Source organism: Rhinolophus sinicus, chromosome 17 (assembly GCF_057876585.1).
Source record: "Rhinolophus sinicus isolate RSI-liver-muscle chromosome 17, RSI-T2T, whole genome shotgun sequence".
Classification (NCBI taxonomy): Eukaryota; Metazoa; Chordata; class Mammalia; order Chiroptera; family Rhinolophidae; genus Rhinolophus; species Rhinolophus sinicus.
Genome location: NC_142517.1, coordinates 58,603,816 through 58,618,662, shown reverse-complemented (window position 1 = coordinate 58,618,662; position 14,847 = coordinate 58,603,816). Strand labels below are relative to the sequence as shown.

The following is a 14,847-nucleotide window of genomic DNA, read 5'->3' as shown; positions in this document are numbered from 1 at the left end:
TTAACTTCCCAAAGGCCCCCACACCCTGATATCTTCACATTGGGGGTTAGGATTTCAACATGTGAATTTGGAGCAGGGGAAGACACATAAACATTCAATCCATAATCTAGGGCCGGAGTCCTGTGTCTCACCACATGCACTCTTTTGATTTATCCCTTATCTTTTCTTCCTTCCATCTGCTTTAAGCTTGCTAATGGCACCAAATAGCATTATTTAACCCAGCTTGTGGCACACAATTTATCAGTGGCCATTTCCTTGCTGCTGCCTCTTAATTCACTCTCTCTCTCTCCATTAAATGACAATATAGGAAATAGCCCCAAACCTGTAATGTAGTCCACGTCTCCACCACAGCTAGGAGAAAGAATCAAGACTTAACAGTCCCTTATGTCTGGTCGCTACACTACTTTCAGTGCCAAAGGACAGTCTCTTCACTACTGTCAAGGAACCAAAGTATGGGAGTCACAAGGGAGGGAGGAAGAGAGGGAAAAAAAGAGAAGGTGGAAGGAAGGGAATGAAAGAGAGAGGGAGGGTGGGGAGTAAGAGGGAGCGGAAGACAAAGGAAGTGAAGGGAAAGGAAGGGAAGGGAAAGGAAGGGAAGGGAAGGGAGGAGAGGGGAAGGGAAGAAGGAAGGTAGGTCCCTCTACAGATCCCTTCTTGCCCACGAGTGATAGAGCACAGAAATGATAGACACACAAAGAGGTTGCTTTTTGGTTCCACATTTCCCCCAGAAAGGATAACACAGTAAGCTAGAGAATCCATCAAGGAAATGGGAGTGGGTGAGAGCTGTAAGAAATAAAGTGAAAGTTTAGCCTCCTCATCAGCCTCTCTCTTTCATCTTGGAGTTTCTTACCATTCAGGAATAGAAAACATAATATAAAATAAAAACCCTTATACACAGAAAAATAAATTTAGTAAGTACGAGAAGAACGAAATGATTACGTTAGGGAAATGAAATGATTGGTTAAACAAAGCTAATTTGTGTTGACTCAGCAAAAGGAGCCTCTAGTGAGGCAGGCAGTAACCTGGAGGAAAACACATGGGCCTGGGAGCAGACACCAGACTTCTAGTCCTTGTTCCACCACTACCTGGGGTCCAGGGCAGACCAGCCATCTATCACTAGCCAGTGACAAGACAGAAATGCCAGTGGAAGCACTTAGACACTTAATAGCAATTCAATAGAGTAACTGTATGTCTGTTGAATCTAATAATTAAAAGTTGGGGCCGAAAGATTTATGGATGGCAAATTATCATATGATAAAATGACCAATATCATTAGTCACTAGGCAAATGCAAATTAGTCACAATACCATATCATTACACACCTATTAAAATTAAAAATACCAACGGGCAACTGGAACTCTCACAAATTGGTGATGGGAATAGAAAATGAAAAACAGTTTGGCAATTTCTTAAAGTTATACATTTATATGATCCTATAATCCCACTCCTACGTATTTATCCAAAGGGAAATAAAACATTCACACACTTGTACACTAGTGTTTTTTTAGCAGCTTTATTTATAATTCCCCAAACTAGAAACAACACAATTATTTGCCATTCATTTAATGCATGGATAAACAAAGTGTAGTATATCCGCACAATGGTATACTATTCCCCGATAAAAAGGAACTACTCATACCACAACAACATGAATGAATTTCAAACGCAGTATGCTAAGTAAAAAAAGTCAGACTCAAAGGCTACACACTGTGATCCCATTTACATCACATTCCGAAAAAGAAAATCAATAGACAAAAAGATTAGGTTACAGGTGGGGGGAAGGGTTGACTACAAAGGGGCCGGAGGAATTTTTTGAGAATGAGAAACTGTCGCATCTCGATGTGGTTATATGATTGCATACGCTTCTCAGCTCTCATAGGTATACAACTAAAAAGGGTCGATTTTATTGTACGCAAATTATACCTTAATTTTAAAGATTTGGACTTGCATTTCTATTTGTTCTTATTTCATTTTTTAAGCAATTAATTTGTATTGTTTTTTTATAACAGTACTGGTCTGTGAAGATTGGAAATTTTTTTAAAAAAACGTCCTTTCCTACAAATAAGTTTGAAAAGTACTGACCTAAGATATTTTACTTCTCTGGGCCTTCAATTTCTCATTTAATTTACTCAGAAATGGGTCAAGATGGCCACTAAGATACCTTCTAGCTCTAACCAAAAACAAAAAACAACAAAAAAAACTATGCATATTCAGTAATTCCTGGTCCCTGAAGTGCCTTTATATTGGAGGTATGACCACATTCCTGATGGAAGTACTACCACACACTCCTAGCTTTTCTTCTACATCTTTGGTTTCTCTTTGCAGTCTGTCAGATGTCTGTGTTCCTTCAGCTTTGTGTCCTGGAACCTAGTATTTTCTCACACTACACTCTCCCCTGCAAGATGCCATCTACTTTCATACTTTCAACTGCCATCAATATGACTCCTCAAATGTCACTTCTCCTTCCAGACCCAAATAGTCATTTGCTTATTCAACAGCTCCAACTGGAAGTCCCACAGGCAGCAGCTAACCTAAAACTGAACTAATTATTTTCTCCCCAAACAACTTCTCTAACAAACCTTCATAAACAGCAGCAGGATGGATCTGGATGTCCAAAACAGAAATCCGAAGCTTCATTCTGACTCCTCTGACTTCTACCCATATCTTTCAGAGTCCACTTCTCTGCCACGAACTTATTTCAAGACACTAGTGTCTTTCGTGACTAACACAACAGTCTTCTACTGATCTGTGCCTACCACTCCTCTTCTCCACTATGGCCAAGTAGCTCTTTCTAAAAAATCCAAATCTGATTATGTCACTCCCCTAATTAAAGCTTCACTGATTACACTCAGAATAAAGCCAGGTTCCTTACCATGGTTTAACAAGGTCCTTCCTAATCTGGCACCCACTTAATCTCTTCAGTTCCATTTAGTGCATCTTCCACTAGCTAGGCTCTATTTATCTGGATTTATCAATTCCCTAAACCTATTGTCTCTGCTTTCTTGTCTCTGTATGTGTGTAAGTCCCTGTCTCCTCCAGGCCTTTACAAACATTCCTCCTGCTAGAAACACCTCTCCTTTAGGTTTTAGCTAAGAAATTACTTCTCCTGGGAAGTTTTTCTTGATCTTCCTCTTTTGTGCTCCGTAATAGCTCCTTTCTATTTTCCCACTGTATTACAATACCTATGTATGTGTCTGTATTCCTGGTAACTTTTAAGCTTTTTGTACAAATACACCATGTCTTTTTCATCGTAGTATCCCCATGATCTGAACAGTGCCTGGCACACAGTAGTTTATCAATAAGTACTGATTTTATTGGTAAGATTTCATTCACAACTCAAAAAAAACTACTTCCCTAAATTTCTGTTCAAAAGTCATTATCACCTTTTGAAATAATTCTTTGATATAGTTTTCTTTTGATATATCTATAACACTTGCAACCGACTACTTTTCCTGCCAGAAAACTTAAAAATATTTTAATGCTAGCCCAAGAGAAATGTATTGTAGAAAAGACTATGGATGGAAATTGGTCACAAAGCCAAATACCACACTAATTTCTGTAACAAATATGCATTCATTCAACAACTTGAGAGAAATATTAAACTAAGGTCTCTTCTACACAACCGAGATTCTATAATTTCATTAAGTATGTGAATGCCTACTATGCATAAAGCTTTAGAATTCTATACTAGCAAACTCCTGTATTCTTCTCAGCCTCTCCTTTCTATTCCCTCACATTGTCTGTCCTTACCTTTTAATTGCCTGTTTATTTTTACCTATTTTGTATCATCTATATATCCTTTTTCTCAAGAATTATTCTTGTGCCTTTCTCTGGATATGACTCACAATTCTGGACCCAGATCTTCAAAGCTTGAAGGGATCTCCAGCACTTGAAGACTAAGACAGGACATCGGTGACAATTAGGAGAAATACAAGACAATTTTGGAACCACTCAGAAGGTAGAAGTTTGGGCATCCCCCCAACATTCAGAACCACCCACAGCATTACGAGCTTTACTCATCAGTGTCATCATTGCCTATTTGACTATGAGCTTTATGATATCTGGAACTATGTCTCTCTTACAGTGTTTTTCCCAGTATTTATAACAGGCCCAGTACTGAGCAGAAGCATATTTGGATGCTAATTAAATTGAACTACACTGAGATTAAGTAACCTACACAGAGTCACTCAAGTCAGTGAATAAAAAAAATTATTCTGATTACATCTGTGTATTTTGTGTAGGTGTGGATGGATGGAAGCCCAATTGCTGTTAATGGGTAATGCCATGGTTCAAAACATTTTCAAAAATTGTACTTTTAGAATTACTTTCAGATCCAGCAGCACATTCTTTCCTCATATTAGGGGAATTGACATGACTTTTAAAAGCAGTCAGCAGTCATTCAAAGCCATGTATGATGAATAACCAGGGAAAGCAAACTGAGTAATACTGTAAAATGTAGCAGACTATAACAGGACTGGTTTACTAAATAACTTCAAATGAGTCTAACATAAGTTGTAGAGGTATTAATATACATGTTCTCAATGTGATTACTTCAAACAGCATCATTTTCCTTGGCTACTTGCTTATCAAAAGAGTTTGATTATGAAAAAAAATGTTTATGATACAATGTTAACTGAAAATTTCAGGATTCTAAATTATATATGCTATGATCCACGATGTAAAAATAAGAAAAAATATTAAAAATAAAAGTATATAAACAAGAATTGGAAGATAAAATGTAAAATATTGTTGTGAAAGTGGATTAGTTTTTCCTTGTTTCAAAATTATTTCATGTGATATCTTTTTAATAATTTAAAAAATCATAGTCCTTACTTCATACTCATGTGTCATATACAGAGTGAGATTTGTTCTAGTTAGTGAGAAATAAGACTTAAAACTCTTTCAATTTTCTGTTCCATTTCTAAATGCCACCAAAAAGGTAAGACTTACATTTTTGAAAATGCATTGCTTTTACCAGAATGTTGAGCTTCCAGGTAAGTAAAACCTTTCTGAAATAGGAGCATAAGTTCTTAAATTCAGTTTAATTCACCTAGCAATGAATAATTATCAAATACCCTTTTATCATAAATACAATGTAAAATATATGCAGATAGAACACCAAAATTTCTTTTTAAGATATGTGAAAAAGACTAATGGGGTCAATCATGTTTCTAAAAGTTAATCGCTATCTTGTTAAAAAAAAAAAAAAATCCCAAAAATTATTAATAGAAGTTCATAATACATTAAAAACAATCTAAAGTATTTTTTCTTTTGCAGAATTCCAAATACTTTGTTCTACTGAGGGTCTCCAACTTGACTCAGAAATAGAAAGGCCTGTATCCAAGAAACAAGCCATGTAGACTAGCAGACAGAAACAGATTTAAAGCAATTAAGTGAGTCACTTCATCTTACCGCACTGGGTTTTTCTCTATGTCTAACAAAAATGTTGCACTAGAAGAAATAATGTGAGATTGAAACAATATGAGTTGCTGCAGGGGTGGTAATTAGCAGAAAAAACTAAAATTAAACAGATATCATCTTAAACCACTTCTAAAAAATCTGAATCAAGATTAATTATGATAAATATTTCAATATCTGATTCACTACAAAGATTTTTCTATATAAACATAATGCAATATTAACTTGTATACACAATAATTTCTAATTTTCCCAATAACAATGATCTGCTTAGCCATTGGGAAATGCATTACATCTTGAATATAAAAGTCCAATCACAAAAGTTTAAAAACATTAAGAAAAGTTATTCCACTCATCTCAATTTGATTACAAATTTTACTTTATCAACTTTGATGTTATGTTTTGTGATGTTTCATGCCCACAAGCCAGATAATGCATCAAACACCTAGTTATTATTGCTGAGCAAAAAATAAAACTAGCTTTCATTATAAAATGGCAACCTGTATACAACCTGCAGTAGTTAAAACAATAAAAAAAAAATTTACTTAACCAGGTCTTGCACGTCAAATTCTACGTACTTTAGTAGTGGAAACGTTCTCTGCATCTAACAAATTACCAGGAAAAAGTATAGATCTGTTAAGGGAGGGAACTAACATTCTGACCTCCTTCCAAAATGACAAACTAGAACGGCAAAATTACACTCAGGCACATGGAGTACTCTTCTCTCAAATCACTCCACAGAGAACTTCATCATTTGCTCCGCCCTCTAATAACTCATGCAAAAAAAGTTCAGTACCATCAGAGAGAAGTCAGAGAATTCATAGAATGGCTTAGGGCCTTTCCTCCAGACGGTTAGAGGTTCTGCGTGTGCCCTTCGCAGAGGACCAAAGGAAAATAAAAACCAAGGGTTTGGGGGATACTGACATCCAGAAACTGATTTTCTCTCAAAGAAGTTTCTGCCGCCATCCCTGTTTTATCGGCTAGAGGCCCCGGCGCCATGGTCTGTCTTCATGATTTTATTATGGGGAGGTGGGAAACGCCACCCAGGATTCCTCCAGGCCTTCTCTATTAAGGTTTGTGTGTGTGTGTGTATGGGGGGGGGGGGTTCCTCCTCATTCTAATCTTAAAACATCTGTCTTGAAGGTACTCCTCAACACACACACCCCTTTCTGGCGGCCTATCCCACGGGATCCGTGAAGGCGCTGCCGAACCCACCAGCCTCACGGTTAAAGCGGGAGGGCCCCAACAAGCCAGGGCCACGGCGATGGCTCCAAGGGGCCCAGAAAAGGGAAGGGCAGGCCAGGGACGGCGGAGAATGACCTGGCCAAAGAAGAAAGGAAAAAGGAGGTGAGGGGATGCACGGCACCCCAGGGCTGCACAGAGAAGAGATGACGATGAAGGAGGAGGGCGGTGGCCCGGGTGCGGCCCCCCACCATTCCCGCCCCTAGGTCCCTGGGCCGGCGGGGGCGAAAGGGCTCGGCCCATTCCCGGGGTCTGAGCTGACAGAAGCGGGGGGGTCCCCCTCCACACTACGAGAAGACCGAGAACCAGGGTTTGGGATACGTGGTGGGGGGGAGGGCAGTCTCCCGCCTGAACCGGAGACCCGACGCCGTCGTCGCTCTTCCTCAGGAGGGAGGACGCGAGCTATGGGGAAAAGCCCGAAGGAGGAATGCATGAAGGTAAGGGGAAGCCGAGGGTGGACGGGCCGCCCGCTCCAGACCCCACTCTCCACCTTCCGGTAACCGCGTCTCTTACCGGTGATAGCGGTGAACTGCTGAATTAACCCCTTCAGCGCCGAGGACGCCGCGGAGCCCCCGTGGGCAGCCATCTTACCGCCGCCGCCGCCGCCGCGGAACAACAACACAGACACACACGGACCGCCCTCCCCCACCTCGCCGCGCAGTTTGCGCAGGCTCATTGACCGCCCCCAAGCTCCTCCCCTCACGTCCCGCCCCGCCCCCCTCCGGCGGTCGGCGCAGGCGCACTTCCATGCCGGTCTAAGAACGGTTTCTTCTCTGGCGGTTGGTTGTTTGGTTGCTCCCTGCCGTCGCGTCCTTCTTCGCAACCTCTGGTGCCTTCCTCTGTTTAAGCTCCAAGGCCAATCTCACAGACTCGATATCGGTTTCTGGTTTCCGAAGGAAGCTTCGGGCTCGGCAGGTAGTAAGTAGGCTCTTCGCGTTTTAGCTTCACAAGCTTTGACAGACCCAACTGCCGATAACAGTTTTTTTTCTTTTTTTGCAGGTCCATAGCCCTCTGCTAGGTTTCCTGCAGCTCCCATCAAAATACAAAGCCCACATCATCGCACTGAAACGACCTTCGCATCTGCTTCCCAACCGCTACACTAGTTGCTTAGCGACCCATCCAACAGAAGTAAAATACCAGAACCCTTCGTGCCAGTAAAGCACTGGGTGTAGTCTGACACATGGTAGGTTTTAATAAACTATTTCCTTCAGTAAGTCTGTCAACATATGTCTCCCCTTAAGGTTTCACTTAGTTTCCTCCTGTAAAACGAGGAGGTGTCATTTATGTAAAAAGAAAATGGGTGTATGTATGTATATACACTAGAGGAAAGAAATGTATAGAAAGGGTACTGGAAAGGTGTCATCAAAACGAGAGGGGGGGCCAATAGAAGGGATGATGAAAGGGGACTTTGAGGTTTTTATCCTTTATTTTTAAACAAAGGTAACATTGGTATGTTACTGATATAATTTAAAATTTAAACAAAAAGTTATAGGGGTGCACTCAAATCTGATGATCCTCCATCTTGAGAGTAAAGTTAAAAAGACTCTTTAGGTTCTAACCTCCCACCTCCCACTTACTACCTCCCATCCCCACCCACACCCACATATTTTATCTACATAGGAAAATGGCCCAATAAAAGATTGGATGAGTCATCTGGAGAATTGACCCATCCTATGAGACTAAATATGCTATTGGGGCGAATTAAGAAGTAACCGAGTCAAATTAAGGTAACTAGGATTATATAGTTTCAGGAAGACACTGGTTTATAAGAAAGCAGACTCCTGATCAAGAGCATTGTCAGTTAAATGACAAAGATTGATCCTGGCACCACCTTTCAGGTTGCTGCAGTTTATGGGTGGGTTGAGGAATTCCAGGGATCAGTCATGGATTTGGGAAACTATTTGCTTCCCATTGACACAGAGGTGCAAAAAAGGGAGGGGAAAACCAGAGCAAGAAACAATGTGATCTCTTCCTTCTTAAAGGCCTTAATCCTAAATGCCATGTCACTATAGCCAACAATGGAAAATCAGGCTCCAAATAAAATGGTATAATACCACTGACTACAAAAACTAGACACAGTTATTACTGCACCTCCATTAAATGGAGAGGCTAACAATGAGATCTGTAGGTTTATTTCTGAGGTCTTAGAATTCAAATATGGTGATGTGATTTTTAGATTAATCTTGTGAAAAAGTGGCAAAGATTGTGGCATCTGCAACTCTAGAAAAATTTTGTAGAAATTAAAAAATAAGCTAAAAGAAAATGAGGCAGGAAATTAATAATGAAACCTTGAAAAACTTTTTTGGATTATTAAAAAATATAAAAGAGCTTTAGAATTACAAGAGAATATATTTACATACATCCCCAGATCATGGAAAATACGTTTTTTAAAAAACATGGAGCACTATCAGAAAAGAAATTAAATTGCAAAAATTTTATATATTGAATAATAAAAAAATGAAGTTTTAGATGACAAAGAGCAAATATTTCAAAGCTAAATCTCAGTTACTATTTGAATTATATCACTAAATTATTCTAGGATTTTGTTTTTCAGTTCTGGTTTTAAGACTCCCTGCCTCAAAACAATTTGTTAACATGTTACTGTAATTTAATGGATGACAGAGTAAATGAGCTAGAAGGGATATTCAACATAATCTGATTAAACATTTATTTTATCGTGACTCTCCTGAAATTCAGAGAGTTTGAGAGAGTTGTGCAAGGTCACATAATAGTAGGGTAGAGCCTGGAATCCAAATACCTTGAATCCTAGATAAATGTATTATACTTTGATTGTAAATTAAAATGACAATATTTATTTTGTTTAAAAGAACAGATAATTAGATTACATAATTTTAAAAATTGAACTATATGCGATTGACACAAGATATACCTAAACATAAGCATAAAGTTGAAAAGTTAAAAAAGATATACAGAGGTAATATTAAGGAAATGAAAGCTGCTGTGGCTATATTAATTTCAGACAAAATATACTGTAAAGCAAAACATATCATTAGAGATAAAGAGGAGCACTATATAATGACAAAAAGAACAAATCACCAAGAAGATAAAATAATTCTAATTCTGTATGCACTTAATAACGTGATCTCAACTGTATATAAAGAAAAATTAATGTTTAAAGAAGAAATTTGACAAATATACAATTATACAACCCCCTTCTCTCAGGCAAAAGTAGTAAAGATACAGATGGCTCAGTTGGTTAGAGTGCCAGCTCTGAACAACAAGGTTACCGGTTCAATTCCCATATGTGCCAGTGAGCTGCGCCCTCCACAACTAGATTGAAGGACAACGACTTGGGGCTGTTGGGCCCTGGAGAAACACACTGTTCCCCAATATTCCCCAATAAAATTTAAAAAAAATATTACAGTAAAAGACACATTGCCATTAATCGCCCTCAAAATACTCCCCCTCTCTTTGAACGCACTTATCCCATCTTTCTTGCCACTTTCTGAAGTAGTTCTGAAGTCCTCTTTTGTGAGTGTCTAGTTGGGCTTTCGCGGCTGCCTCTATGTCCTGAATCATTGTGACTTTGGGGAAGAGCCAGAAGTCGCACAGTGCCAGATCCAGTGAATAAGGTGGATGAGGACACACTGTTTTTATTTGACAGAAATTGCCATATACCAGAAGCAATGCGTGACACAGAACTTTGTCATCCTGGAGGATGATTTATGGCACACTTTATAACACACCTCTCCACCGTAGCTCACACCCAACTGACTGCCCCAAACAAACTGAAACTTGTCACAAACTTACTAAGGTTCAACGTGCTGCTTCCCATATTGAAGATCCCTGCCTTTCCATTGAATGGCACTCGACAGCAGCATTCACCCTATGTTTTGATCACAATGGAAAGGCTCTGTGTCACACATAGCTTCTGGTACAGCAATTTCTGTCAAATGAAAACATTACGGTATGTTCTCATCCACCTATTCACTGTATTTGGCTCCGTGTGACTTCTGGCTCTTCCCCAAAGTCAAAAAGACCATGAAAAGTAAATGTTTTGAATTGATTCAGGACATCAAGGCAGCCACAACAGTGCAACTACTAAAGACACTCATGAAAGAGGACTTCCAGAACTGCTTCAGAAAGTGGCAAGGACAATGGGATAAGTATGCTTGAAGTGAGGGGGAGTACTTTGAGGGGGATTAATGGCAAAATGTCTTTCACTGTAATAAAGCTTTTTAATTTAAATATTCACCGTATTTGTTGATCACACCTTGTAGCTCAACATCTAATCAAAAAGTTGATAAAGGAACAACAGAGTAAACCTAGGGAACTTTGAGGGGGGAAATGCAGAAATCAGTAAAAGAAAACAAAATACAAAAATAATCCATAAAACCAAAAGCTTGTTCTCTGAAATAACAAGTGAAATTTAAATTATTTGATTAACTAAATTAAGAAAAAAAGAAAGACTAGAAAGAATGAAAACAGGGACATAGCAGATACAGCAGTGATTTTAAAAATAAGAGAATATTATGGACAATTTTATGCCAATGAATCAAGAAACATAAATATCTGTTCTGGAAAAATATAATTTACCAAATTTGACTTGACTATGAATAGACTGATGACAATTAATGAAATTGAATTCACCACACAAACAAAAAGATCCAGATGATTTTACAGGTGATTGCTACCAAAAAAAATTAAGCAACAGATGATCCAAAGTTTATATAAATTATTCCAAGAAAGAAACAAAGGGACACACAGCTCCTTCTATGAAGCTAGCATAATCTTAATATCAAAACCAAACAAAACAGTAAATGAAAGCTCAGCCTCACTTAAGGTTACTGAAACAAAAATGTTAAACTAAACCAAAATTTAGAAAAATCTTGTTACATACCACACTCATACATACATATATACATTTATTTTTAAGTTGAATTTATCTCAGGAATGCAAGCATAATTTTATAGTATAAAGGTCCTTCAATGTAATTCATGATAGTAGAACAAATTAAATGAGAGAATCCATTTGATCAGATACAGAAAAATCAATGATATAAATCAATATCCCTTCACAAAAAAACAACAAAAACCCTTAACAATTTAGGTAGAGAAAGGAACTTCCTTAACCTAATGAAGTGTGTTCACCAAAAACACAGAGTAAAAAGCATTACACTTAATAATAAAACATTCAAAGTTAAGAATAGGATAAGTATGTACTCTATGACTATTTCTATTCAACAATATCCTTGAACTCCTAGCCTTAGCAGTAAGATGAGAAAGAGTATATAAAATAATTTTTTTTTAAAGATTTTATTGGGGAAGGGGAACAGGACTTTATTGGGGAACAGTGTGTACTTCCAGGCCTTTTTTTCCAAGTCAAATTGTTATCCTTTCAGTCTCAGTTGTGGAGGGCGCAGCTCAACTCCAGTTGCCGTTTTCTAGTTTTCTAGTTGCCGTTTTCTAGTTGCCGTTTTCTAGTTGCCGTTTTCTAGTTGCAGGGGGCACAGCCTATCATCCCTTGCGGGAATCGAACCAGCAACCTTGTGGTTGAGAGGACGCGCTCCAACCAACTGAGCCATCCGGGAGCTCAGCAGCAGCTCCGCTCAAGGTGTGCTGTGTTCAATCTTAGTTGCAGGGGGCAGAGCCCACCATCCCTTGTGGGACTCGAGGAGTTGAACAGGCAACCTTGTGGTATGTGGGAATCGAACCAGCAGCCTTCGGAGTTAGGAGCATGGAGCTCTAACTGCCTGAGCCACCGGGCCGGCCCTATATAAAATAATTTTTAAAGGACAATATTATTATGGACTATGATTATTTACATAGAAAACCTAAGAACTAACCGACAATTTTTGAACTAATAAGAGTTCAGGTATATTTCTGAATATAAAACCAACATACAAGACACATTTAAAAACTCTATTCCTAAACGTGAGCAGCAGCAAATAGTTTGAAACTAATTTTAAAACTATTCCATTCTCAATAGCAACTAAAAGTATAAAGTGCCTAAGCATAGATTTAACAAAATGTACTAGGTCTTATGAAGAAAATGATTAAACTTTATTGATAGGCATTAAATGAAGAAATCTATATTAATGTATGGGGAGACAATATATAGATGCCAAATTTATGTATATGTATGTGTGTGTATGTATATATATATATATATATATATATATATATATATATATATATATATTATATTCAATGTAATTCCAAGAAAAATCCCACAGAGTTTCCCAAGATTTTAATAAGGTGATTTTCAAATTCAGGAACAACGTATCAACGATAATCAAGACATTTTTAAAATAGAACAAGGTGGAAGTTTTGCCCTACTAGATATCATGAATTATTATAAAGGTATAGTAACTAAGACTGTGTGGTAATGGTGGGGGATAAACAAAGAGAGTGGAGAACAGAGTCCAGAAACAGACAAAAACATATATGTACACTGGGACAGCAGTGACATTACAAAACACTGGAGAAAAAAAATGGACTAACTGATCTATGACTCTGGGGCCAAATAAAATTGTATCCAAATCCCATATCAGATACAAAAATAAATTATAGATTTATCAAAGATTTAAAGAAGACTAGCAAAACTTTACAACTTTCAGAAAATATAGGGTCTTAATGACTTCAAGTGAACTGCTTTGCACAATTTAAGGAGGGGATGCCATGCACTTTTTTGCTCCAGGGGGCGCCATTGACACAGAACACAGGTTATTGAAAAGCCCTGAAGCTGTAGATCATGAAGTCCTGATCAAGACAGGGAAAGATTTCATGAAGAAGACAAAATCACAAGCCATAAAGGCGAAAAAAAGTAAGAAATTTGACATTGAAATTAGAAATGTCGGTAATATAAGGGGTGAGACTGGGATTTAAACCCTAACAAAAGTGAGCTGACAAAAAACTTGAAGAGTGGTGTGCTCAGCAACTATAAAAAGAAAATCCAACTAATAACAGTATCTCTTCTTATTTTTTTCAGCATCTTTCATATGGATCCAGTATTACTGCCACCAAAAAGGTACGTTACACTGTGGGACAGGCATTAAGTTTTTTAGGGTATTATGAATTACATCAGGAAACCCTAACTCAGCTGGCTTAAATAATCCAAGTTAGGGCAGGGTCTATGTCCATGACCACAGGGCTCTAGCTCTGCTCTCTTGACTTTCCCTCACCTGTCTGAGCTTTATCCTAAGCTGGTAGCAAGATAACTGCAGGAGTTCCAAGCATCACATTCAGATACAATAACATCTAGAGGAAGAAGAACCAACTTATCTCTTCTGTCAAGTCTTTTTTTTTTAATTGAGAAAGGAAACAAGCAAATGTTTCTCGAAGTCCCTTGGAAGACTCTTCTTCAAAATTAACCGGTCTGAATTGAATCACAATTCTGTTCCTAGAGCCACCCGTGCCAAGGAATGTGAAATAAACATAACTGGTTTAGTAAAGCAGATGGCTTTGTGGAGGAAGGTGGATGGATACCTCCCTAAAGTCTGGTGCTTTTAGGAAGAAGGAGGGAAATGGGTGTTAATTAGGCAGTCAGAATCTGCTCCATTCATAAAGCTTCACTCTGAGCAGGATGAAATATCCCTCCACTTCCCTTTGTTCTGATTCTGCCTTTACATAGAATCCATCTGAGTAATACTTGACCTTTCCTGTTCCTTCAGACCTTTCAGAAAGTGGTGTAAGAGTATGTTAGTCACTGGCAACTTCTATGCCCTATATTAAAAATTGGTATTTTGCCGGTGAGAATGACCATCATCAATAAATCAACAAACAACAAGTGCTGGTGAGGATGTGGACTAAAGGGATCCCTCGTGCACTGTTGGTGGGATTGCAGATTGGTGCAGCCACTATAGAAATCAGTATGGAGGTATCTCAAAAAACTGGAAATGGAACTACCTTATGATCCAACAATCCCACTCTTGGGTATCTATCCAGAGAAATCCAAGATGCTAATTCAAAAAAAAACATATGCACCCCTATGTTTATTATAATGCTATTTACAATAGCCAAGACTTGGAAACAAGACTGGATTAAGAAACTGTGGTACATTTATACAATGGATAAATTGTGTAAATTTATCCATTGTATAACTCAGCTATAAAGAAGAATGAAATCTTACCATTTGCAATGACATGGATGGACCTAGAGAACATTATGCTAAGTGAATTAAGTCAGTTGGAGAAAGGCAAATACCATATGATCTCACTTATATGTA

General features: G+C 38.2%; 1 protein-coding gene and 1 long non-coding RNA gene across 6 annotated transcripts in view; one reads left to right on the top strand and one right to left on the bottom strand.

Annotated features, from left to right (window-relative positions):
• UBXN7 (UBX domain protein 7) overlaps positions 1 to 7,417 on the bottom strand; it is a 57,224-nt gene extending 49,807 nt beyond the window's left edge. Inside the window, exon 1 of one of the 2 annotated variants that reach the window (XM_074330086.2) lies at positions 7,174 to 7,417. In XM_074330086.2, coding sequence (XP_074186187.1) covers positions 7,174 to 7,336 — 163 coding nt within the window. In that variant the 5' untranslated portion in view covers positions 7,337 to 7,417. The remainder of the gene's footprint in view (positions 1 to 7,173) is intronic. The other variant, XM_019723668.3, reaches the window with a different exon arrangement.
• The window catches only part of LOC109443378 (uncharacterized), a 25,140-nt gene continuing 16,028 nt past the window's right edge, over positions 5,736 to 14,847 (top strand). The window contains exons 1-4 of one of the 4 annotated variants that reach the window (XR_016019714.1): positions 5,736 to 6,491; positions 6,562 to 6,765; positions 7,660 to 7,843; positions 13,612 to 13,650. This is a non-coding gene — a long non-coding RNA (uncharacterized LOC109443378). Of the gene's footprint in view, positions 6,492 to 6,561; positions 6,766 to 7,379; positions 7,579 to 7,659; positions 7,844 to 13,611; positions 13,651 to 14,847 lie in introns of those variants that run through there. The other 3 variants (XR_016019713.1, XR_012495621.2, XR_012495620.1) reach the window with 3 other exon arrangements.